Source organism: Pipra filicauda, unplaced genomic scaffold, assembly GCF_003945595.2.
Source record: "Pipra filicauda isolate LSUMZ 115617 unplaced genomic scaffold, ASM394559v2 scaffold88_size2543281_pilon, whole genome shotgun sequence".
Lineage (NCBI taxonomy): Eukaryota > Metazoa > Chordata > Aves > Passeriformes > Pipridae > Pipra > Pipra filicauda.
Window position 1 is genome coordinate 976,755 of NW_024105075.1, and position 26,636 is coordinate 1,003,390.

Genomic DNA, 26,636 nt, shown 5'->3' on the forward strand with positions numbered 1-26,636 from the left:
CAAAGTGAATTCACTTTTAAGTGAAGTGATCTTAAATTCATTTTCATAAACTTGAAAACTAAATCTATAGCTGTTATAGAAGCAGCTGCCATGTGTTACTGAGCCTTCAGAGGAATTCTTTACTGCTCTTTTGAACATAGGAAAATATAGTGAAGGAAGTGATCCTTATTCCTTAATCCTCATAAATTGCATTAAAGAAATTTCATGGAAGCCCTGTGTATTACTTCGTTGGTATTTTCTCTTAGTTTTGCCAACCTAAAATTCCAAGCTGAATTCTTCAATACAAATATTATGTAAGTTGGTGGCTTTTTGTTTGTTTTATCTCACTTGTTAAAAGTATTTAATTTTACTTTGTAACCTGAACAGATTATGTTAAGAATATTGGCAGCTTGACATTGTCTGCTGGCTCTTTACTAATAGTCTTATAGGAAAAAGTCTTTATACAGAACTAAATTCTGTGTTAAAATGTCATTCAGTACTTCCTTCGAAGAAAAAGGAGGTGAAGTCTTAGTGTTCATATGGTGGTAAATGCAAAAATAACCCATGTACACAACTCTAGCTCTTCTTTGTGTACAGCTCATGACTATGAATTTAAGCCACTTCTCTTAGATCAGTTCCAAAGTGTTTCTTTTGGAATTAGCTATGAATAGTTGGACTAACTTGTTCAATGTTTAGTAGCACAGGTAGATGTCCTGCAAAAAAAAAAATGGAGAAAGCAAGAAAAACAGTGTTTGTTAACTTACTGTTTTACTAGTTGCTATTGAAACAAGTTATTTTTGTGTTATTGTTTAAGAACAAAATAAGCTATACATCTGAGTATCATGGATAGCATTTGTGGAAGGGAAGGGTGAAGAAGGATAAACTACCTCATGGAAGAATGATTTGTATTTTTTTAGTTTTAGTCATAGATACTTTGTTCTAAAACAGATAATACCTGCTTAGGCAGAGGAGCTGTTTGAAACAAATGGACTGCTGTTAAAGCAGGACTTTATTTTGTAATCATGTTGAATTATGATTACAGAATAAAGTAATTTTTAGGATTTGTTTCAGTAGAAAATAAATGTTTGTGAAATTATGAAAAGGTGGATCAAATATACAGGCACGTTTTCATTCATACAGCATTATAAATCAGTCATAGTTTAAATGTATCTTTTTAGGGCAAGTTGTTGCTTGTAAATGCCAAATGTGTCAGGCTGATGTTTGACTTGAAGTGGTGTGACAAGGCTGTGAACTCCTCAGCCCAGTGGTGTTCCCCCTGTGGCTATTCAAGGCCACAGACTATTCTGCCTGCATTAGGGACACAGTGGGTCTCAGGCATGGAAATGCAGGTCTTTATAGTAGTTACTGCTTCCTACTTTGGGAGAGACTATGATCTTAAGTGCTTGAAATAGGTAATTAGCATAGCCAAAAGTAACTTAGGTCATGAGCCTTGCCTCCTGTTATTCAAACTTGTTATTCCTTATGCTTATATGCAGAGAAAAGTAGCAACTGCTGTGTGTCGGGTTGTTCCAGAGACAGTCAGGTGGGTCATCCTTCATTTCAGTGATGGGAACAAGTTGCCTTCTTACTGACATTACAGTGAGGATTTTACAAAGTGAGATTCTGCATTTCGCTCACAGAAAGTGATGCAGATAGTCCAGATTCTTACCACTGAAAATGTTTTCATCGCACCCTCACTGAGCAGAAGCACACACTTTTCATCTGGAGATCATGAGCTTGATCTGTTGATGTACCTAATTTTTGTGCTTGGAGAAGCCATAAAAACTTACTCCTTGTTTTAAGAGTAGCTCTAAGAGACCATCTCTGTCTTTCAATATATGTTGGAAAGTGTGCTTCTATCAGCCTTATCTTTCTTAGAAAAGACTGGATATCTTTTCCTGTCTTTGCCTATGTAAATTCTGGTAAATCCTTAATTTGACCACCAGGTGAAGAATAAAAATAATGCCTCAGATACATCAGAAGGCAGAAGATTTGTCACATTTCAAGGATGGCCTTAGAAGTTCATTCATGAAGAGAAACAGTTGTATAGCTTCAGGGCCCCTCACTTTCCAGTTGTGCAACAGCAAAGGTTTGTGTGCAAGCTAATTGCAGGAGAGCTGAAGAGATGGTTGCAGTTGTTGGTGAACTCCTCTGATATGGTAATGAGGATGTGTGGCTGAATCTCCAATCCTAGCATGTGTAATAGTGAATGTGGTGTGGTTTTGGTCTCTAGTGACTCCTTTGCTCATTCACTGGCTACTAGTATAAATGCTTTACACTCCCATTTCCTTTTGGAAAAGGTCATATGCTTGTTTTAATTCATAAGGCAGGTTCTTGTAGCACTAGGTATTTGAAGAAGAAATGAAAATTACGTTGTTATTTTAGGCTGGAAGAAACCTCCTACTAAGCAGAAAATACTGTGATTATTAAAGTGGTTATTTCTCAAGGAGAAATAAAGATTACTTTTTAAAGACTGAGTAAAATGTTAACAGTATAATTTATTTTGAGCCATCTGTGTAAAGTTCACAATCAATTAGCTTCCGTATTAATGCATTTTAATCTTGTTTTATCCTCGTGTTCTTGTCCAAGCATGTAATCTATTGTAGATTTCTTTTGGTTGCACTTCTTATCAAGGCATATATGAGGGATGAAAAATGGTCAAACCTAACCAAGGACAACTATCCATAGTGATTAACAAACAGAGATGTGTTTATGAAAATGTAACATTTGCAGTATTTATTTAATGACTTGTTTACACTTGCTGACTTTATTCATGTCTTACACACAAACCAAAATATCTGTTGTGGACACACATGCCTTTTAGTTACAAAACCATAGCAAGAACTTTTCAGAAGAAAAATATATTCTCAGGCCAACTGAAGTTATATTGCAAGAACTAGAAGATCCTGACAGAAAACTGGGAAAAGTCTTATCTGATAGGGAGTGAAACATGCAAGCTGCTAACTTGCAGATGCAATAGTGAGCACAGAACTATACAGTATAAAATTATTTTTAAAAAGCTTTAAGAAGGCTTTAATGCAGCAGCATGCTTTACTGTAACTTTCACTGGTCTTCCCTTCTGTCCAGGTGACTTCTGTGCTTCCATATGTCCTGGAGGAGACCTGGGCTCTGCTGCTGTATTTTTGGAGGATGGCAAGTTATTAAAGAAAAGTTCTTGTTCTAAGACCAGATTTCATATGATGATTACCTGAAAAAGTACTAAAAATTTTCCTTATCTTTTTTTCCCTTTTGAGTTTTGTCCATGTTTGTTTGTCTCTTGGAGGTTTTTTTTTTACTTCCAGTAAATATATATCTGAACAATTTGACAACTGTTCATAGGTGTGTTTGAAAATACTGTAAGTAGTACCTTATTTTAAATAGCAGGAATTGTTCTCTAAAAAAAAAATCAAAGAAATTTATATTAATATTCTATTTTAGAAGTCTAATACTAAATGATTAATGAAAATTTTGACACTAGAAAATTGTCTTTCTGTACCACATCTGTTTGGAACTGCTAACAGGTTGTCAAGTGCTACAAAATGAAATAATTTTAATTCTTGGGGGCTCATTGGTTAAAAGCTAGATACTGTCAGCTACCTTAATAGACCAGAGACAGCAGTACTCAGTGTGTTGACAGTGAAAAAAATGAGACTGCTTCTGATTGAGAGACACCAATAGAATTCGATGTAGGTGCTGAGAAGTATAAGGAGGACCGCAGAAATGCCCTGTCCCTTTCTGTGTGACTTTTTAATGCCAGCTTTTATTAGGCAGCAACTATTTGCTTCTAAAGGTTTAAACTGTTAATGTAGTTCACACATTAAAAACTGTTAATGTAGCTTTTAACACATTGTGATGTGTGAGTGAAGTGCCACTCCCTAGCTGCTGATTTTATTTTGGTCGTCACTGGACAAAATGATATGAACGAGTGGTTAGCAAAGTAAAATGTACCCTAAGAAAAGCTAGTTTATAGTTTTACCCTTAATATGGTCCAGCATCTGGCCAGTAGCTTTTGAGGGAAAATATTTATTTGGTTCAGGAGAATTGGAAAAAGCATTCATTGTTTAGCTCAAGCTTTGGGACTCCGAAATTGGATTTTCCACTGTATGGAGTGAGATGGGCTGCAAAGTTAAGAACTTAAAAGGTACAGTGGATTTTTATTTGTCGTGAGGGTAGTACAAAGTCACAAATTTTCTATGCCTGTACTTGGCTGTCTGTTCTCTCTGGTCAAATTGTAGTTTGTACTTCACCTTTAACATTTTTACATATGGCTTATGTTTTGGGTTTGAATTATCTGTTGGGGGGGTTGTTGCTTTGTTTTAGTTTTTTTTCTCAGTACCATGCAGTTATCAACGAAATCTAAAACAAACACTAATTAAGAGGTGGTGATAGCTAAGTAACAGCTGTTAAAGGTGTGATTCAGCATCTCCCTCTGCAACTAGCTTCCCCTGCAAGTTGTGAAATTTCAATCTACCCTGTATTTGCAAAGTCCTTGATGAAGAAATGAAGGTGACCAGGGTGCAGGGGCTGCCACAATGGATGTTGTGGTGGGTTGACCCTGGCTGGACACCAGGTGCCCACCAAAGCCACTCTATCACTCCCCTTAGTTGAACAGAGCAGAGAAAATATAAAGAAAGGCTTGTGAGTCAAGATAGTGACACAAAGAGATCACTCAGCAATTACTGTCATGGGCAAAACAGCCTTGACTTGGGAAAATTAATTTAATTTCTTACCAGTCAAATATAGGGTAGTGAGAAATAAAACCAAATCTTAAAACACCTTCTCTCCACCCTTCCCTTCTTCCTAAGCTCAACCTCCAAATTCTGTATTTCCTTCCTCACAGTGATGCAGGGGTTGGGGAATGGTGGCTGTGGTCATGTCATCACACGTTGCCTCTGCTGCTCTTCCCTCCTCAGCGGAAGGACTCCTCACTCTCTAGCCCTGCTCCAGTGTGAGATCTCTCCCATGGGAACCAGTTCTCCATTAATTCCTCCAATGTGAGCCATTCCCCTGGGCCACAGTTTTTCATTAACTGCTCCAGTGTACATCCCCTGTGGGGTCACAAGTCTTGCTAGCAAACATGCTTCAGCATGGGCTCCTCTCTCCACGAGTCCACTGCTCCTGACAGAAATGCACTCCATCATGGGCTTCCCACAGAGTCCCAGCCTTCTTCCAGCATCCACCTGTTCCACCATGGACCTCCATGGGCTGCAGTGGGACAACCTGCCTCACCATGGTCTTCACCACAGGCTCTGCTCCTCCCTCCTCCTTCACTGACTCTGATGTCTGTGGAGCTCTTTCTCCTGCATATTCTCACTCTTCTCTCAAATTGCAACTGTAGAGGGTTTTTTCCTCCTTTTAAAATCTATCCCAGAGGTGCTTCTGCTGTTGCTGATGGGCTCTACTGTGGCCAGTGGCTGGTCCATCTTGGAGCCCACTGATATTGGCTCTGTCTAACACAGGGGAAGCTTCTGGCAGCTTCTCACAGAAGCCACCCCTGTACCCTCCCTCCTACCAAAGTGTTGCCATGCAAGCACAATAGAGTCATACTCTGTGTTTCTCTTTGTCTGTGATACTGTCCAGTACCAGATGCCACAGAAGGAAGTATGTCCATCCTTACCCTGTGTAGTTATAGAACATATATCCTTTTGTCAGACCCTTTCTAGAATCTTCATCAGCATCACTTATCATCTGGTGTGAGAAAGGCTGTCTTTAAATAATTTCAGAGTTTATAGAAATTACATATCCTAATACGTGTATATCTTGATCCACACAACATTTATGTTGTAGGGGTTGACTTTGGATATATTTGGCAAAAATGAGCCTGTATTCAAGGGTTTTGTATATTACTTCTACTGGCAACAATTGCCATGACCTAATGTATTAACTTTAAAAATACGCCCATTCCATTTAAATAAGAAAGTGAAACTACAAACTCCCCAAGCACCAAGCTGAAGGAATGACTGTAATGAACTGTAACAGTTGCAGTAACAGTTTGCCCTTGAAATGAAAGGAAGGAAGGGGAGAGAATAAACACCTTATCCCCAGTGAAGTAGCTTTACACTATATCATTAAATCTCACTTGACAAAATTGAGGTGTCTTGTTAAAGACACAATGAGGAACTTCACTTTTCATTTGAGGCTGTTCTCTTCCCACCTCCAGATATACCTGCAAGCTCTCACTGTTCTTGGCCATGGTGTTCTTAAATTTGTTTTCTCCCTGCTCTAGTATTTCAGATGAAAGATTTGTGAACAATATCAGAGTATTTGTTAAGAGAAGAAATGTATAACATTCCTGAATATTGAGCATATTTCAGACAGTCTGTATACCAAAACTGTATCACTGAAATGAGCTGTGCTTTAATAAAGTAGGGGTAGGAGAGTGGCACCACATATCAATAGTCATCATCTCTGTAGGCTGTGGCAAGTACAGAGGGCAGTGACTACAGGCTTTAAGGAAATATGAGGAATGAAAGGAAAAAAGAAAAGAGTGATAGGAATCTCTTGTAACTTTGCATTTCTGCTTTTAAGATATTGGGCTTTGTATAATACGTGTATTCAAAGCAGAAGTAGAAAGGCATTTTCAAATGAAGAGCAGATTTCAGGGTTCAGTAAAACATAACCAGGCTAAAATCTTATTTCAAAATGTATTTTTATTCCTGTCAGTGTTGCCTTGCCTTTTTTATGTTTGAAAAAGCAAATGTAAAGATTTTTAAAACCTCCATTAAGACTGAAATGCAATTCAATGTACGTGACTATCACATGACTTCTTTTCTCTGAAACCCTAATGGAGTGGGATATAAATACCTCTGTGAGGTTATGTTGGTCAAGCCACAGATTATTTAGTGTGCATCTGCAGATTTGAATATTTGGGGATTTATCTTGTTAGCATCTTCAGACTGGGTTAATTGATGACTACCAGCACAGAATTTGAGAAATACTTCTGAAGTGTGATTTTTGACTTAAAGCTGGAGGCCCTTTTAACAGTGGCTTGAAAGGGATAAGGCATCACTAATACCATCTTTTTCCTGGTGTCTGGCTGTGTATGGGGTGCTCTAGCTGTGCTGTATAGGCCAATCACTTAAGAGTTGGACTCGATGATCCTTGTGACTCCCTTCCAACTGAGAATATTCCATGATTCTATGATTTTTGTTGTCACTTGTGGGAATATGATTTCATGTTTTTCAGTTACATAACTATGCACCACATTTTATTTAACTTATAGCCCAAAAATCTGACCATAACACGCTGGATATGATGTATGCATTTAAAACACAAAGGCATTGTCATAGAAAAAAATAAACGTGCATACTAAGACTTGATTAGAAAAGGATCATTAACATTTGAGCAAGGTGCTAGTATCACTGCAGATGTGATATATAGAGAGCATGAATATCAATCTGCATATACTTTGCATATGTATTGGAAATAAAGCAGCTTTATGACCAACAAGAATTATGGAGTTTGCCATGGAAAATGGTGCAGAAGTTCTTAGCCTGATTAATGGAATACAGCTGCTGAAGGTGTATTCAGTAGAGAGGAAGCTTGCAGTCCACCTGTGTCTCCACCTGAGGCATGTGGCACACTGATGGATCCGAGTACAGTGGCCAGCTCAGAAAGCCCACAGGATGCAGGTGTTGAGTGAAATGTCCAGATCTGTTGAGATTCTGCGGTGACTCGGAGCTAAGGGGCTTCTGCCTTGGCTTCCAACTGCTCTCTAATAGTTAGAGTACACTAACTGTTAGAGTTAGTGTACTCTAACAGGCAGTGATCTCTAATTGCCTTTTGGCTTTGCAGCATCAAGCTGCTACTGCTACAAATGACAATTAGTAACATTCCTCTCATTAGACTGGAGTTTGAGAACAAGGGATAACATGATAGAAAGTGCAGGACAAGGAGGACATATTTTCGTTTATAAAGACTATTTTATTGGACTGCATGTGTTTGCATTTCAGAGTACTCTGAAATGATTGTGAAATCCAGCATTGCTGCTATTTATTTATTTAAGTTAGCACTGGAAAAGAAGTTCTGGCTCAGTATGTTACAGGCAAGATCAAATGGAAGGCTGTTTAGTGGTTTCGGACAAACCATGGTAACGCAATTTGAACTGCTTGCTTTCATGTGATTTATTTCATTTGCTACCTGTGAAATACCCTGTTTCAGTGCATGTGGACGTGAAGGCTGATTACTCTAAGTGGATGCTGTTGAAATATCTTGCTGCTTGCTGAGGTGAGGAGAAGTCAAGCCTGTAGCCCCTGGAATTGGTTCTGAGTATAAAAAAAACAGTGGTTGTTTATGTACAAAATATTAATTGTTACTCTGCTCTGTTCAGACATAACTAATGTGTGACTTAATTTAGGTACATTAGCTGAGAATCATTGCATTCACATGGAAAGTAATGCATTTGTCACATGTATTTACTTTCTCATGCTTAATGCATAATGTCCAACTTGACAATTCCTGCATTTGTTTGGTGACTTTAAGCTTCTTAGATTTGCTGTGTAAGGTGGTTAAACTGCTGCTTTTAGCTTCTAAGTGCCTCATCCTTTTTCCATGTCCTTGTCTAGCTCTAGCAAAGTATCCAGGCAAGAGGAATGGGGCAGGGAGGAAGACATAGAGAAACTGAGCTGTGAACGTTTGAAGGTGGCAACAGGAGATGTGAACTCTGTTCAAGTAGTTTGTGAAGTTCCCAAGCAAAATTCATACAAAGTCAGACTCCTCTGCACAAGGCAGCAAAAGCAGTGCGTTGCAGCATTTATTGAAAGCTCAAATTATTTTAAAGCCCTGTGTTCTGGATTTGTATGAATAACCTGCAAGAACAAACTACAGACTTTTCAAAATTAGTTGCTAGGTGCCTTAGGGAGTAAGACAAGTGTACTTTCCAATTGTGGGAATAATATTGAAATTCTGAATAGATTGGTGATTGGTAATAGGTCAGAATTTGTATGTCTGGGAATGCTGTCATTTGTGTGAAAGGAAAATATGAGGTATGAAAGCTTTTACTACAGTTTTGTGTCAGCCTAAATGAACTTCATTTTAGGATGGAATCAGCTTTCACTGGATGCTATTCAGAGTCTGGCATGTAACTCCCGTTTGTCCCACTTTCAAAATCTTTGTTCAAAAACCTAATGTTGCTGAAAGGAGAAAAATATAAGGAGAGAAATCAGAATCTTTTTCTCCAAGTAATTCAATAACCTTTTTGTATTTGACACACGTATAAATTATTAGCGTTTTTATGTGTGCACTTCCTAAACGAGCTGGTATGTGACTCTAATAGCATTTTAATTTAATTGACCAAAATGAAGAGGTGTAATACAGAATCAGATGCTCAAAAAATGTTTTGTGTTGTACTGTATTTTCTCGATGTCCACCTTTCCAAAGTATGACACCCATTCAGCATAATAAGTGGTAAGTGATCTGTTCCTGAAATCATCTCTCTTGTGATGCAAATGATACTGGGGTGTGGCAGGAGATCCTGCTTGTTTTGTCACTATGTTTTATCGTTTAATACTGACTTGAAGCAATGATCACCCCTACTGTTCATCTGCCTAACTGGTGTTATAAAATCACATTAGAGAACAATTTTTCAACATCTCACTCTGGGAACAATGTGGCAATAGTTTCAAAACCACCTATTTTCTTATTCTTGTTGTTAGTGTGAGTTTTCTGCTCTGGACAATCATTATAATAAGGGACATCACGGGGCTGGTGAACAGTCAGGTGAGTCAGCAGACTTGAGAACGACATTCTGAAATAGGAGCTGGGGAACTGCCAGCACCCACAGACACCTTGTTTGTTTGCTGCTAGGACAGACTGTGGACTGATTTTCTTATTTTCTGAGTATGGAAGAGAGGACTGTAAAACTGAATATACTGATGATGTAACTTCCCCAAATGTAATCCTTCCAACTGCCATTAGTCATTCCAAGATTAATTTTTTGATGTGATGTTCCATGTAAATACATGTTATTTTGGTGTAACATCAGTAAAAATTTGTTTTTTTGATATATTTTATGATATGATCTCAAAAACAGTATAACATAATGTTAGGAGATTCAGTTCAATGGTTCTGGTTTAACTGTCTGTATTGCATAGGTGCATTTTTTTTTAGAGCACAGTTGAGTTATGACAATGCTTTACTGTCTGCAAATGTCAAGTTTTCTGGTCAAGACTTGATGAAAACTTTGTGCATAGAGTTTCAATATTGAACAGCCTTTGAAAAGACAATTGCATGTCAAAAGTGCAGTTTTATGTTATATGCTTTGTAGAGGTGTTTTCCTCCTTTATGCATTCTGTATTTTGTAATGTTAAAAAGATGTCCTTGAATACATTTCTCAAACCTTTTTTGCTAAAACTATCACTTGATGGCAAAATTGTGGAAAACACATTCTATGAAAGATGAATATTAGTAAAAGTTAAGGGAAAAAATATGTAGGTCAGCAGGTGAAGTAGGTGTGAGTGCCATCTGTTAAGAAAATAGCTTTCAGTATTATGTTTCATGCAACTTCATATGTTGTTATTTTAGACACTTAGAAAAAAAAGAAACCAAACCTTTTAGTGCCTTCCTCTAAGAAATTGGTTTTTTCTATTTTCCTTTTCAGAAATTCAAGAGCATTATATGAAATAAGACTTTTTAAATATGTCTGAATGCACTTTATGCACTAATCGTAATTAACTACAGGTTTAATTTATTTTTGTGTTGTAAGTCCTGATGGTCTAGCAAAACCAGTGCTATAATGCCAGTATTTTAGAAACAAACACAAAACTGATGAGAGATTGGGAGGAGAGTAGAGAGATAGAAGGCGAAGACCGAGAACAGTGGAACTCTTCTAATATTAAGCTGTTCAAGGGGAATCTACATGACTTGTAAACACTTCTGTTTATTGCTGCTTTTATAGCCTGTAATTAAAATCCACATTGTTAGTTGCAGATCAAGTATAACCAACCTCAAAAGTGCTATGAAGTAACCAAGATGCTAGACTGTACACATACAAAATTCTTCACATTGCTGTTTGCCTTCTCTATGGCCTGTTTGCCGTGACCGGAGCTGAAGAAAAAATGAATGCACTCATTAGAAATAAAAGATACAGACAGTTAAGTTGTAGCACCCTTTCACTAAGCTCTTTGTAAATTATTCATGTTGCTGAGGCATCCTAATTAAAACCTTCCATCTTTTAAACCTCTAAAAATACTTGAGAATGAGAGCGTAGTTTAGGCTTTTTTAATCACCTAGAATTTAATTTGTTTTTAATTAAATTCAAATACATATCTGCTAGCTTGCACTAACCTGAATCTAAATTGAAAATCAGAGGCAGAGTATCTTTTTTGGAACTATCTGGATCAATTGAAAATAACACACTTTCCACTTTCTTGACTACAAGTTGGTGATGACCACGCCTTCATTTTGGCCAAAGCACAGTATGTGAACTACTCCCTGTGGCAAATGACACTCCACTGGAGTGGATTAGGGAGGAATGCTGTGATTTATTTATTTTTTGTAAATATTTTTTTAAAAAGTTTTCTTAATTTTTGACAGGGGAAGTCCTGATCTCAAGAAAAGGGACAGTAACTTGCTTGGGAGCAAGAATTTCTTTAATTACTTCGGCATTTTTAAAAAGTGAATATGAATTTGAGCTCTAAACTATCAGTTGAGACTCTGAGCTGCTACTGAGGCCTGTAAAAGTTCTCATCAGTTTTGTTTTAACTCTGAGCTCTCTTGGTGGGGCAGGTCATATTTTTACATTTGGATGTCATACTATAGTAGGCTTGTATAAGCAAACTTAGTGCATTAAAACTCTCTGTATATTCCTTGTTCTGTATTGTCTGTAATAGAGTCTTAATTGAAGCTTTCTTTTTTGGCCCATTTCCGAATTTGCTTTTAGATTTTGTGCCCTTGTAGCTAGGCAGAGGCAGGACAAGATCTGACATGGAAGCACTCACTCCGAAATGGATCTTCTGTTCTTCCCAAATATGGGTACTGCTCCTGCAGCTTTGTGTTTGCTTTCTTCCCTTTTCAAGGTCAAAAGTTCTCTTAGGAACTCTGTCTATGGTAACCCTAGCTGGATTTGTCTTCCCCTCCAGCATTTTGGAACTTGAGGAGATGATGGTGGGTTTGTATCATCTGAGGAAAGGATCCCTTTTATGGTCTGTTTCCTGTTCAAGAGCTGCCATGTCAGCTACTCGGAGACCCTCACCTCTAGCCTGCATCTTTTTTGGCTGACCCAGCTATTGTGATTGTTACTTCCCCATGTCATATTAATTAGGCAAAACATTGCATGTAATCATTCAGATTTATAATCTGAATTCCCACATCTTACATCTTTCTGCTTTTAGATCTCTTTCAGTTCATCTTTACCCTATGCCATGAGGATAATGTTGCAGAAAACTTGATCCATGGAACCTCTTTTCTGGTTCCCATTGTCAAGGTGTTCATTACAATCATAAATATGAATGGATTTAAGAGCAACTGTGATGTAGAATCTTCTAAGAGCGTGGTTCACTGCATCTGTGACTCACGGTTCCTGTCACCTGCCTATACATACATGCATGATATGTGTTTCCAAGCAACAGGACAGTTGCAGTCTGTCATCATCATCCTGTCTGTCCTTGAAGAGCTCCAGCCAAAGCCTTAACATTTTTAATTTGTATTTAAATCAAACACATTTCTGGAAAAGATTTAGATTAGGTACTAGGAAGAAATTCTTTACTGTGAGGGTGGTGAGGCACTGGAACAGGTTGCCCAGAGAAGTTGTGGATGCTCCATTCCTGGAAGTGTTCAAGGCCAGGTTGCATGGGGCTCTGAGCAACCTGGTCTCATGGAAGGTGTCCCTGACCATGGCAGAGGGGTTGGAATTATCTTTAAGGTCCCTTCCAGCCTAAGCCATTTGATGATTCTGTGATTCTATGTATACTTTTTTCCTTAATAGCAGCTTTTTTTTTTTTTTTTTTTTTAATTTGAAAACTTGGAATTAACAAACTTTTATGTTTTGGCATTAATAACAAAAATACTTAGCACTTGTAGTACTAATTGTCCTCAGTATAATTTATATATAATTGTTTCCGACAACACATCTCTGAAGTGTCAACATTTATCTACATATTGAGTGTTCAGAAATACAGTGTTAGGAAGTAGTGACCCCTTGCCTTAGGTGATGTTAGAAAGTGTTAACACTGATCTGCTAACAACTACTTGCCGTTGTTTGGAATATTACAGACCTCTTTTGATGGTTCAACCTGTCTTAATATGAAAGACCTCCTGTAAAGAAATAATCTGCATAATATTTAAAAGAAAGCTGTAGTGGTGCATTTGTAAATATTAATGTGAAGTACACTGGAAAAGGTGTCTTGGAATGGACTTAGAGACAGAAGCCTCTAAAGATATATTAAGTCAATCAAGAAGAAATGTGACATTTTAATAACTCGTGGTCATTACACTGTATAAAATGGGTAAACGAATTTCTATGTATCCTAGGAAGAACTGATCTTGTTACCACGGTTATTAAAGTTAATGAGATTTAAATTTTGAGGTAATAGGCCTGCTTTAAAGGAGAAATACTAAACATTCTCAAAAGGAAGTACTGTTTCCTTTGTACCTTTTTTCTTTTAATAATTAAGTGACATACACAAGACAAATGACAATTCCAGTGTATCATGGGAAAACAGATAACTGGGAGGGGCATCCAAATGCACTTTAAAGTTGGACTTGATGATCCTTGTGAGTCTCTTCCAACTCATAATATTCTGTAAAATCTGTGAGATCTGTGAAGTGGTTTGAGGTTTTTGGTTGTTTTTGGTTTTTTTGGGTTTTTTTTGGTTAGGGTTTTCTTAGAAAGTAGGTGATGCCAAAGTGTGAAAGGAATAACAACACATCAAAAAGGGCAAAGTAGGTTTGTTGGATCCTGCTACTTTTCAATGAGCATGTCTAGCTCTCCTGCATGAAATAAAGAATCTCTGTGTTGTGTTTGCTGTTCATACATCCCTCATGATTTTTTTCTTCAGACTTTGGTGAGGATCATTTCTGGGACACCAAAATTCTTCCAGCGTTTCTATTTGCTGTTCTACCTAAAACCAGAGATGACTGGGTTTGGGTTTCTTTCTCCGTAGTTACACCAATTATGCCAGCTGGTTTAATAAAATATATTGTTTTATATTAGCCTTGGTAGATTTGGGCGTCTCACAGCATTATGCAGTTTATGGGATCACAAAGAGACTATCTGATTCAATGTTACACAGATGCCTGCAATGATTGACAGAAAAGTCATGTCTTTTTCTTGATGTGCAGGCAGTGCTGTCTTGAGATCTTAACTACATGCTGGCAGACTGACAGATATTTCCAGAACTAACATTGTGCCTATCACAACCAAATCCAGGAAAACAAACACCGTGTTTTTCAGTAACACTTTAGCGATAATGACTGCAGTTTTGAAAAGGAATAAGCCTCAGGGCACTGTGAAGTAGCATTGTTTTAGTGAACAAAGCAAAGAGCAGTAGTAAGTGCACAAAAATGAAAGACAACCAAGCTCCTGCCAAATGTTTCCCACTCTGGGATGTTATCACTAAGAGAACGGGCTTTTCAAGGTTTTTAGTACAGACTGTAAAGTGATACCATGTGCCTGTTATTTTCTTTACTGAAAATTATAATAAGCTTGTCTCTCTTATCTATTGCCTGATCATCCTTTGTAAGGTTTTCTCTAGATGAACAGTACTTTCAATGCAAACAGACTCACTGCTGCTTTGTTATTTGAGGAAGGAGGACTGTCAACCTCCTTAGCACTGCTATATGCGGTGTACCTCCTCCCAGCAATAGGATTTGATCACAGCTGTTGTTTTCTGCTCCACTCTCTTGACAGGAAGACTGTGGACCTCTCTGTTACTGGGTCACAAAATGTTTCTTGTGGTCCTCCAGCTTTTGGTTTATCAGTTGAGTGTTCAGTCATGCTAAAAACTGGAAGGGGGTATGTGGGACCCCCTCAGTCTAGCAGCTTGTGCTAGCAACTGCTTGGCTACCAGGCAAGGCCTAGGCAAGGCTCTTTCTTAAAGGGGCAAGGAGAGAAGAATTATTAATTATTTAAGATGTGATTGTGAGCTAGGTCAGTTCTGTTAGTTATGATTCTCAACTGCGATTGAAAGTTGAGTGGAAAAGGTGGTATGACAGCTGACTAATTACTGTAATAACACTGCCATTACTGCATGTATTTTTCTGCATCACTAGTCACCAAGATTTTTAATATATCTATTAGAACATATACTCAGTAAGTTTTTTTTATAGAAGTGCAATCTATCACAGATCTCCTGGGGGGATGGAAACAGTGTCAAGATTATGCATTTAAAATGAATCATGTCATGTGCGGTATTATAATCACTTTCTATGGCAGATGTCAGGAAAAGGTGGTATTTTTATATGTATTCATATTTCAGGATGCCGAATGACCTATTTCTAAATTTATATAAGATTTTTCTAATGTAAGGATTGAATTATCTGCCCCAAGGGTTAGTGAAACAGCAAATATTTACTTTGCTTCAGGAGAGTCTAACTAGACTTGACATTGAAGGATGTTCTTCTTTGATACCTTTCTTGGGATGTATTCTACTGGATTGTTTCTGGGGTTTTGTTTTGTGGTTGTGTTTTGGTTTTGGTGGGGTTTTTTTTGCTTTCTGTGCGATGAAACACAGGATTTTCTTTCATCAAGTTGATGAACATTACACATGATAAGCAATCTGGTGTTAAATGCAGTATGTTTGTTGTTTGTCTAACTTTTTCCCTTTTCCTCTCTTTGTCTTTCTTGATTAGACAACTAGGAGAGTTTTGTTTGAATTACATTTTCCTTTTTCAGGTCACTGAAATAGCATGATTAATTGCTACAATAGCCTTCCTAAGGAGGCAGGCTGAATGGAACTGTTTCTTTGCATCTCGGACTACTTCAGAGTAGTATTTGTTTATGGCTGATGAAAGCATCTTCTCAAGAGAGGTTGTGATTTGGGCGAGCACTTATCTGATGGAAGGCAGTTCTGAAATGCTTCCTGTTATTGTTAGTCTTCCTAAGCTGTTTGAACTTTTGGTTTCAAAGATAGATTTAATAACCTAGTTGTTTTAAACTGTTTTATGTTTGTTTCTGCAAGTTTCCTTTTGTAAAGAGAATAACTAGCGACAGAACAGAATTTGTGTGCTTTGACCTTGAATAGAGCGAATCTTATGGTAATTCAGGAACAGCAAATACTTGCCTTGAAAAGACATCTCCCATGCTTGTACATGGTGTATCTGTAGTCTATAAATAATTCTTTCCTATTTTGAGCCAGATGAGACACCGGGATAGATTAAAGCTGGCAAATTGAAATATAACAGAGAAAGACATGAAAGCAATACTTGGAAAAGACTATTGCTTTGTTTATCCAGGCAGACACGAGTGAATGTAATTTAATAATAGCTACAGAGCAAAGGTTTCAGCACAAATTCTTTTTTAATTCTGTGAAAGTCACTCAGTGTTGCAACTCTGATTTGGATTGCTCAGTTCTGTGCTTGCTGTACCCACCTGACTCTCATCAGGCTTTCTGCTGTTCCTATTCTTCTATCCACGAAACCTTAATTGACTGCAGTTATAGAATGAGATGTACGCTTCCAGTTTTGCCGCTCAAAATCTCTACAGTGTTCCTTCACTGCTGAATCAGCTCTGAAGCAGCTGTTAAGACTATTTTTCTTCCAGAACCATAGCAAAAATAATTGCCCAATGTTAATTTTTTTTTTTACTGCAGTTTTACATATTTCTTTTCTGAATTTTGCTTTTTCTTCTTTTGTGAGATGTGGAAAATCTTGGATTTTTCTGTGAGCTTATTGCTTAGAGAGTTGTGAGAGATGAGACGTGATACTGAGATGCTGCTTTGAACCCTTGCAATTTAAAAGGTTTGAGGACAACCTGAGATGGTACTTTAAAATAAAAAAGAAGGTATTACTGTTTTACATAATATCGTATGTTTACATTAGCTTTAATTGATGCAGAATAAGGCTCTCAGTAACAGATGATAAGTAGAGATAAGTGCTGTTTATGGGTTTAGGATGTAGTAGCTGTAAGTAATATTTGATATTCATGTATTCTTACTTCGTTAAAATGCACCTGGTGAGGTAATTTGCAGAAGTACTCTTGTCCTACTTTTGCAGCTGTTGACTTTATAGCAAAGAATTAGGACAATACTTAGCTGTACTGTGAAAATTACTGTCCTAAATTTATTTAGATTTGCCTCAGCCTCACACCTTTGATTTATCTTTTTGGAGTAGACCAAAGGAAGTGGCTTTGTGCTCAGAGAAATGTGGGAACAAATATAGTTCTGAGGTCATCCTGTGGCATGAAGAGGAGCAAATTGTAAAGAACCTGAAGCAATTGTGTCATGATGACCTCAAAATATCAACTTCAGTTGCAATCTTAGCTTAGTTAGCATAACACTGATTTTATGCCTGCCTTAAAGTTGCAATTGCTCTTGTACCTGGTGGCCTTAAATTCCATAGGTAATGTAAAATATCAGTTGCCCTCAAGAGGCCCAGTCATTGCTACTGGAAGCCAGAATGTGAAAGTCAACTTGGTATGCAGGATCAGTGTTTTCTCACCTTCCTGGAAGAATGAGTGACTTAATAGTTGAAGAGCAGCCACAGGGGCGTTTTTTGTCTTCCTGAAGAGAATTTTAGAAAACGAGCACAAAGTAGTTGCTGGAGCATGTAGCAGTTTTCACAAAGGAGTTGTGGCCATGATCATTATTCACGTACACTTTCATGTTCAGATCTGGAAGTCTCAAGGTAATAAGTTACATTACTGGGAAACAGTAATAAAATAAAGCATTGTGGAGAGGGCATATTTCACTCCTGCATTCTTCAGAGTTGGTAACAAAAGCCTTTCCTTTAGCCCATGCAGATATTAATTTGAAGGAATAAAGGAAAATTTAAAAGCCCAGTTTTGGAAGCAGACTGACAAAATCCTTCAGGTGCTCTCTGCCAAATTTACCCCACCTGTCTCCTACTCCTGGTTTGTTAGGTAGTGAGTCATCTTCAGCTCATTTGAATTCTGGAAAAGTGCCCATCTCGCTCTTTTTGATTCCAAAAGGACAAATGACAATGCCTTAGGAGATCTTAAGTACTTTCTTAGGTGGTGTAAGTCTGTGTGTATATGATGTCAATGTTAGCATGTAGAGCAGTGCAGCAAAAGTGGATCCTTTTAGTCATCCAGTTAAAGGTGAAGAACCAACATCGACCCCTGGATGAGACTAGTCAGGACTAACTCTAGTCAGGTGTTATAGGCTTAATGCTTTTGAGCACTGGATGCACTCCTGGAGCATATTTAATCCAAAAGGCATTTGGTTTCCATGTTCCAAGATTGCCCTGCAGTTGAAACCCAAATGGATTGCAGTGGAAGTGTACCCCTCTGCTCTGTCCTAAAATGGTAATGTAGCCAAACCTTAACTTCATTTGGACTCCACACAAAAAACATGATGATAGAAATACTCCCCTAATTGTATGGCTTCTCTTTGTGCCAAAGTCCATGAGACCTCTGGTTGTTTTCAGTTACTTGTCAATACACAACTGTTGTGCTGTGTGTTCAAACAGACAAAGGGCATTGTATATCTTAAATGTAGTGTGTCCTGGAGATATACCTGCAAGGTACTGATAGCAGTAATTTTCAGTGCATTTTGCTGCAAATTAGAGCCTGTTTCTTGCCATGAACTATGCCAATCATTGCCAAAATTCTATATAGACACCAATGAAGTCTGTAACAAGGTGCTCATTCTGAATATGGAGCAGTGAAGAGGAGAGGTTATCTGAGCAAACAATGTGTCTCAAAAGTAAAGCACTTGTTGCCTGGTACTTTCAAGGGGGTATCTGAACAATGAGTTTGCAGGAAGAGTGTTTCTGTTCCTGCTGTGAATATTTGACCTTTGGTTGTTAATACAGATGTTACCATTAAACTATTTTGCTAAGTGGAGCTTGCAAGTAAGGAAGGAAGTTATCTTTTATACTTATTCCACAGTTAAAAAACTGAGATACTTCTAAAACTGTTTAAAAAAAAAATGAAGTGAGATAAATCTAAACCTGTTAAAAGTCTGTAATGAAATGCCACACAAATTAATATTCCAGATAGGAAGCGACTATACCTTCTCCGAAATGCACTACTCCTAATCTCAGTCATAATTTCAGTATAAAGTCCACGTGCTGGGCCCAAATCACGCAGACCTCGCCATCCCATTGCTGTTCTGTTCTGTTTTCTTCGGCCTTGCCTCGTGCTCCTGGCTTTGCAGCTGTCTGATGGTTCCTGGAATATTTGCCAAGCTGACTCACCAGTGGAAGGGCCCCAGGAGAGCTCTCACCTCACTTGGGGAGGCTGGGGCTGTATCATTACTGTTGCTGAGCACAGATTTGCTCTGGTGGTAAGAGAATATTTCTAACTAGGTAAAGTAAATGCCATAAAGACTGTGTTTCAGGTGAAAAGAGGGCATGTTGATGGAAATGTTACAGCAAACTACATTGTGAGAAAGGCAGTGTAGATTGGAAAAGGTCTGTGTTCAGAAGTTGGATGCTTCAGACTACAGCAATAGGGAGAGAGGGTTTTTGCTGCAGTGTTGTCTTCATCTTAAATATAGCACCTGGTTTTAATTGTGCGTTCTGGGTTTGGTTTTTTGTCTGTGGCTTTTGATCTGATTTTTTTTGGTTGGTTGGTTGTTTTTTTTAAAAAGGGAAATGAGTTCTTAAAATACCCAAAGTGTTTTACTAGGGATCCGAAAATACTACTTCTCTCAGAATAGGTTTTTAAGCCTCTTCAAGAAAAAATGAATGGCAAACTTCAATAAACAGTGATCCTAGTTCAGGACTTCTGTGACAGTGCAAGCAAGAGAATTGTGAAGTAGTGCCTCCAGTTTTGGAAATGAAATTTCCCTTTTCTTTATGGAAACTCCCTTACCTTCCTCACCTTTCTCATTAGTGGTTCTTGGACTCTTTCTAATTGCAAATTCCTTGCCTGAGACAATAAAATTCAAAGTGATATACAATTTATACAGGTTCTCCGCCACCCCAAGTTTTGGAAAGCATCACCCTCTTTTCATATCCTCTGCTTGTTTTTTTAAAAAAAATATACAGTTACCATGACAACTCTTGCCCACACTGGAAATCTGTTATTGCAAGTTTCTGGCATGGCTTTTATTTGCATATGCTGCAAGAAGCACTGTTATTAAACAGAGTGTTAATTATTCTTCCAGTCACTGACTGAGACAACTGATGTGATAGTAGTTACAACTTTCTGATTCCAGGTAAAAGTAGTCATGTACAGCTCTATGCAGCTGAATTTTCATGCTCACTACTTTTAGGTATTCCTCTTTATTTGTATAGGGGGGTTTTTTTCCTTACAACCTGAAGCCATGCTTACTTGTTTAAATTATCAAGGAACTGAGAAAAAGAGCTTTATTTTTGATTATACACCATTTTTTTGATGAGACATTTTGTTAGATGTTTTCTTCTCATTAGGAGTCTATTTGGGTCCATTTCATATAGGTATTTATTGTTCTCTTTGCTTGTCTTTATTAATCTCTTTTAATTAATTTAAATCTGTAAAAAAAACACTTGATACTGTACTTTGTCCTCTGAATAAATCACAGCAATTAAAACATGTTTAGGATCCAAAATTCATGTAATTCCTATTTGAGACTTGCAAATTTATCTTGAAGTGATTGTTGAATTAATGTCTTATAATGTACAGCAGTGTGCTCATCTTGTATTACCAAAGGCTTTATTATGATTCATTCTACAGGATGACAGTAGGCGACAGCATCTGATAACTTGGCTTTTTGTTTTGCTTTTCCCTTTTAGGATTTTTCATGGAATGCAGATCCTGCCACTGGACTGCATTTGGGTAAAGGATGAGTTCACTGTTTCTCTGAGGAGTCTTCCAACGCATTTTCTAAATTACCTTTTAATGGTGTTCTAAGTGAGCTTATGTGAAACAAATAGTTTTGGATCATGAGTGAAGAAAAAAACTTTGGTGCATCCCAGAAAATGTTGTCTCCTTCCAGAAGTACTAGCAGCTGCTCCTCCAAGCAGGGAAGTCGACAGGTAATGCCAGCTTTTTTATCCAAACTGAAAGCATTGCTAAGATTGGCTGTTACTTTTGTTTTTGAATATTGGCAAATCTCTTAAACTCTGCTTTCCTGATGCTTACTTGTTTTATTTCATGACATCTTTACTTTCCTTACTCTCTTCTTTTTTTTAAATTTTTTGTTGGTAACAGCATCTTGCTCTGAGTCAAATGCAGTAAACACACTACTGAACAGCAGGCATGTGTAAAACTGGAATGCTAGCAGTAAATTTTGATTTCTGTCATGTTGTATGTATGGTGTTTTTATAGTGAAATAGAGCTTCTGTAGTGTCTTGGTCTCAGTGGTTTGATCCTGAAATGCCAAATCTTCCCTGGAAGATACTACTTTTGTGATAGAATATTGTGTAACCACTCTTTGTTTCAAGTTTCCAGGAAAAAGGTGTGCATGCATGTGTGAAAGATAATGCATTTTTCAGAAACCTGACATAGGCCTCTTTGAATGCCCATTTGTGCTGGTTGTTGCTGTAGATCTTAGACAGGAAAATAAGTATTCATGTAAGATGATGCATCTGGGTGCCTAAGGCAAAGGTTGCTTTGTTTTCCGCAGAGATGATGCTATTCTTTAAACCTCTCCATTTCAAAAGACATGTCCACAGGTGTTTGCACCTGACAGGTGAGGCTGCTTTTGTTTGTGGGCAAGAAGCACTGACCTGCAGCCACACTGAAAATTAAGCTTAAACATGCTCAATCCATGCTTGCAAAATCGTGAGCAATATGCTCAACATAAACTTTTATCTTTGTGAGTGCTGGCTTAGTGGAGCTCTTGAAACTGCCTCAGGCTGAAATTTTAATTGGAATTGAGCATTCCAATCCCCCAAAAGCTTTGGAGACCTCAGCTGTGTTTCGAAACAGCACCTGCTTTTCTGGGACTTTTGGCCCTGTACCTACAGTTGGCAAGGCAGACAAATCTCTGGACAATTTATGCCTTTTAAAGTGCTGTTCTAGTATATGAAACAATGAAATCCCTGCTTTCAGGATTTCTTTTTTTGTTTTCCTGCAGCATTATTTTTCACATCCTCTGTATGAGATTACCTTTAAAAAGTGTAATTTAAAAGATTTTGTATTCTGTTTCAACAGTTCATGTCTATCAAGTGTTGTTATCATATAGTATTTAAATAATAAGATTTACATGAGCATGACTAAATCCACTGGTGTGTTACACAGCCGTGTGAACAACCCTACTTATGCAGAAGCAATTTCTGCAAGAACCTCTCTTACTGCCGTTTAACATGATAAAATCTGTTGGCTAGCTTGGGCTTTTGAAACTATTCTTAGTGGGTCCCATTTCTTATCCATTTTGTTCTCACCTGCTCTGTTTGGAGAAAAGGAAAAATTTAGTAAGTTTTAATGTCATTTTGTCAGTCCCCAATTTTTTAGTCTTTGACCCTTGTGCAACAAAGCAAGGTGTACCTGAGGAAGGTGAGAGACGCAGCTTGGTGTTTTGTGTGTATTCCTGGAACATCCGTGCTCGTTCATGGGAGTCAGGCAGATGGTAAATGGCCTTATAGACCTCTCAAGTCAAGCTAAATGGAGTTACAAAGTAGATTGTTTCCCAATGTATAATGAAGGGCAATACAGTTGATATTTGTTTGTGATACTATGGGGTGTTGTGATAAATATCTCCACTTAGATCAGTGTTTCCTTATTAAACATTTCATGGCCAGTGATTGCATTACGAAGTGTAAATAACAATATACTTTTTCACTGGGGAACCTACACGGGTTGACTGATTGTCCATATTTCTGGACGGTGATGATGATAGAGGCAAACCACAGACCTTGGGGAGTTTGTGTGACTTGTTATATGCTGGGAAGTGACCACTAAGCAGAGCTAAGAGCTCTGCTTGCTTGCTTTTCCTATACAGTCTGAAAAGTTACAAACATATTTTCTGGAAATTATGTGCACTTTTTAAGGTTACACTGGTATTTATGATATTTTTTTATTTTTTAAATAGAGATTTCTAATATCTGCAAGGAATACTTTAATAATTTCTCTGTTTCCTTCTTTACCAAGTGCAATAACTTTCTAGCTTATCCTATAACTTTGTTTGCAACTCTTGAAGTGATGTAGAGATCTTACTTCAAAGTAGTGATATTTAGAATGGGAAAAAAAATTTCTAAATTAGAGTTCATTTCAGCATTGTCAGTGTTTATGTGCATGGCTGCGTATTGCTGTTCCTTCTTAAATTCCCTGATGGTTTTGGTGTTTTTCACGTGGCTGTTTTTTCAAACTGAAGTTGTCTCGCAGTTTACACAGCACACTGTTTTGCTGGGGAAAAGAGATTAAATAAGATAATACTTAAAGAAAAAAAAGCTTTAAATATCTTTAATAAGATTTAAACATGCTGTGTGTTATGCACTTCGGATATTTACTTGGAAGTAATGTCTATGGGTCATTTTACCTTACTTTTTGAATTTATTTGTTAATAATAATTCGTGATGGTAGCATGTTTCAGTGAATGTTTTATTGGCTATACTCTTCTGTGCTGCTTGTGGGAAGATGGACCTTTAGGTCTAACAGAGGCAGTACTCTGCTAGACATACTGATCTGGACACTGCAGTGCTTTGGTGAGGAACAGATGTCTTGTCCCTGTTCCTGTTCTCTAGAAGGCTCTGGTCTTATAGATTGTACAGATCTTTACCCTGCTAGATAGACCCTCTCTTCAGTGGTGCAAACCATACAGTATAGCATATATTATAAAATCTAATTATTGGTGCAGGTAGTGAGGATGTTGAGATCTTTCTTGTGTCCTGTCCCTTTGCTCCCCTCTTCCCACAGAGGATTTCTTGTCATGCCAGATTGAGTAGTTTGGTTTATATTATTAATCGCTTCTTTTCTGTTTCTTGTATTGGCAAACTGGAGCTTTGTAGTCTGTCCCTGCTAATACCCACCAACACAGGGCTGACAAGACTGGGAATGAGTGATGCCAATGCCTGAGGGTTATTTAATTTGCCCTTTCCATCTGTATATTAGTTTAAATGACAGTACTTTAAGTGTTCTGTTAAGAAAACAGCAACAATCTCAAGTTCCATAAAAATTGTTAAAAATCCTCTAATCCAAAAAGGACCACATATGCAACAACTTCCAGCAGGTTTTTGTTTGTCTGTTTGTTTGGATTTGGTTTTGTTGGGTTTTTTTGTTCCAAAATGCTGGTGGACTAGTAGAATGTAACACGGTTACTGATACTTTTTTATTAATAGTATCATGAAAGTTTAAATGATGTTGCTGTGTGCTGTGCAGGTTAGAGTGACATTCCATGATTTTGATATTCTTTCCTTCATCTTCCTTCTCCTTCTTTGTGGAGGGCTAATTATTTCTCCTTCAGACACCTGTGTCTCTCTCAGGCACCTTCAGAAGTAGGCTTGTGGCTTGCAGGTTAGCAACAGATCTGTCTGACAGGTGTTTTTCTCTGTGCTGCTGCTCTGGCAGCAGTTCTTTGAATCTGATTAAGTAGAAAGAAATTCTTAAAAGTGTAGGGGAGAGGAAAGTTGGGGTGGGGGGAGGTTTGCCCAGAAAACAGCAGGATCTGAGTTTTGAGTCTCTCTGATTTCCTAGGCACAGACTGTTGCTGGTGTACACTAGCACCAAGTGACCTGAGATCGGGACATGGAACCACAGTAGTGCAAGGTTGCTGAGTCTGCTAAAATTTAGTTGGTGTGCTGCTGATGTGGACCATGAGGCCTGTGATGCAGAAAATGGGCCACTGTACTAGAAAGGAGTTGACTTAAGCAGGGCTGCAAGACTTGGAGGGATCTACTTCTTTTGCTGCATTTGGTGTCCGTTTCAGGCCAGATGTAACACACTTGCAGTGTGAACTGAACAGGTGAAAAAGTAATCCTCTTCCACTGAGTTCACCTTCATCTTGAAGCCTCATGGCAAGTTGGAGGCTACTGCCACTTCCCACCTCTTTGCTTTTCTCTGCCTCTCTCCTTCAATTATGGAAAGGGATCTCTTTCCCAAGACGTGGAAGAGACAAACAAACTGTGTTTTGTGAGGAAGGAAAACTGATGTTGATCTTATTCAAATTTAAGTTGACCTGTGATCAAAAGAAGATATATTTTTGTAGTTATTTTTAAATCTAATATGTTAACTAACTTTTAAAATAGGTCCACTAGGGAAAAGCTTTATGACAGGAGAACCACTTAAAAAAACCTCATGTTCTGTAAAATAAAATTAAATCATTTCTGCCAATTTTATGAACCGTAACAAATGCTTTAGTTGCAGCTGATGCCAACCCTTATCCTCCACAAAGCAGTTTTCTATTTTTGGCACTTTAAAATATTTGGTACAACTGACTGCATTTTGCACTGGAAGAAAGTCTGTCTCTATCATCTGTTTCATTCAGGGAGCTGAAACTCCAAGCATCAGTCTGAGAGCCATTCAGAATCATTACTTCGTACTTTCTCCTGAAATAATTTGCCTTGAGGAACTGCGTGGTGCAGAATATTGCAGAAAATGAGGAGGTTTTATCTCATTGAACAAAGAAAATTACTACATTTACATAATGATGGGCTTAACTCTGAAGACCAAAGTGTATGGGTTTTTTCCCTCATCCACAGAGCAGGTATAGGCCAAGTAGCATCTACAGGGTGGTTTTTCAGTGCTGATCTGAAATGAGCACCTCTGGACCTTAGAGAAGTAAAGATTTTATTCCTCCCTTAGCCCCGAGTGAAATTTCTTCCTGGGCAGGAAATGCAATGTTGATCATTTTGTGGCGATTTTGGCCCATAATGATGCAAAGTATCTTTTGTAGTGTCATAATTTTAAGACACAACCAATCTGGACATCAGACTGATGCTAGAATTGTTAATGCCATTCGTCTGGGAGTTGGGGGGGGGGGGAGGGAAGATGAGGGAGTGTCATTGTTTGGGTTTTTTTTAAGTTAGTGCTGTGGTTTGGGCTATCTCTTTCAGTTCCCTATTGTGGGATAAGAATCAGCAAAAGGCAGCATAACCTGAATTCTTTCAGGAAATCCTGTATCTCCAGTTTGCTCCTCTGCTATTTCAGATGGATGAGTACATATGATAATCAACCAGCTTGATTCATTTGCCTTCATTTTAGAGAGTAAGCATTTTTCTTTCACTTCTGCAGCTGCTCCCAGCAATAGCCAGCTGACACTCTTTCCTCATTCAGTAAGGTGTTAGATCTCTTGCAAATCAAAGTCCCAATCAAGATGTATAGGGTCTGGGTCAAGAGCAAATGGATCCAAAACCAGTCACAGCAGCAGTGTTTTGGAAAATATGAGTTTGGCTGTTCAGGTGGGATAGGTTTTATTCTTCTGGAAGGATGTATATGGAAGAGGACCAGATGCTGATAATGCATCATTTCACCTTGCATGTATCCAGCGGGTCCCCAAACTGTTAATTCTGTAAGCTTTTAAGAGGATCAATTTCTAATGCAACTAAGCTACCTTTAAAGTGTGGGGTTCCCAGGGCAGAAAGGTGAACTGGAAGCTTGCCTTCACCACCTGAGATTTGGCAGATCATTGAGCCTGCTTGATGGGAATCAGTGCTCCCACTTCTGTTTTTCTTCGCATTTT

General features: G+C 38.0%; 1 protein-coding gene across 2 annotated transcripts in view; it reads left to right on the plus strand.

Moving 5' to 3' along the window:
- The window catches only part of OSBPL3 (oxysterol binding protein like 3), a 93,654-nt gene that overhangs the window by 21,720 nt on the left and 45,298 nt on the right, over positions 1–26,636 (plus strand). For both annotated transcript variants that reach the window (XM_027738439.2, XM_039390942.1), the window contains exon 2: positions 20,812–21,054. In XM_027738439.2, coding sequence (XP_027594240.1) covers positions 20,962–21,054 — 93 coding nt within the window. In that variant the 5' untranslated portion in view covers positions 20,812–20,961. The remainder of the gene's footprint in view (positions 1–20,811; positions 21,055–26,636) is intronic.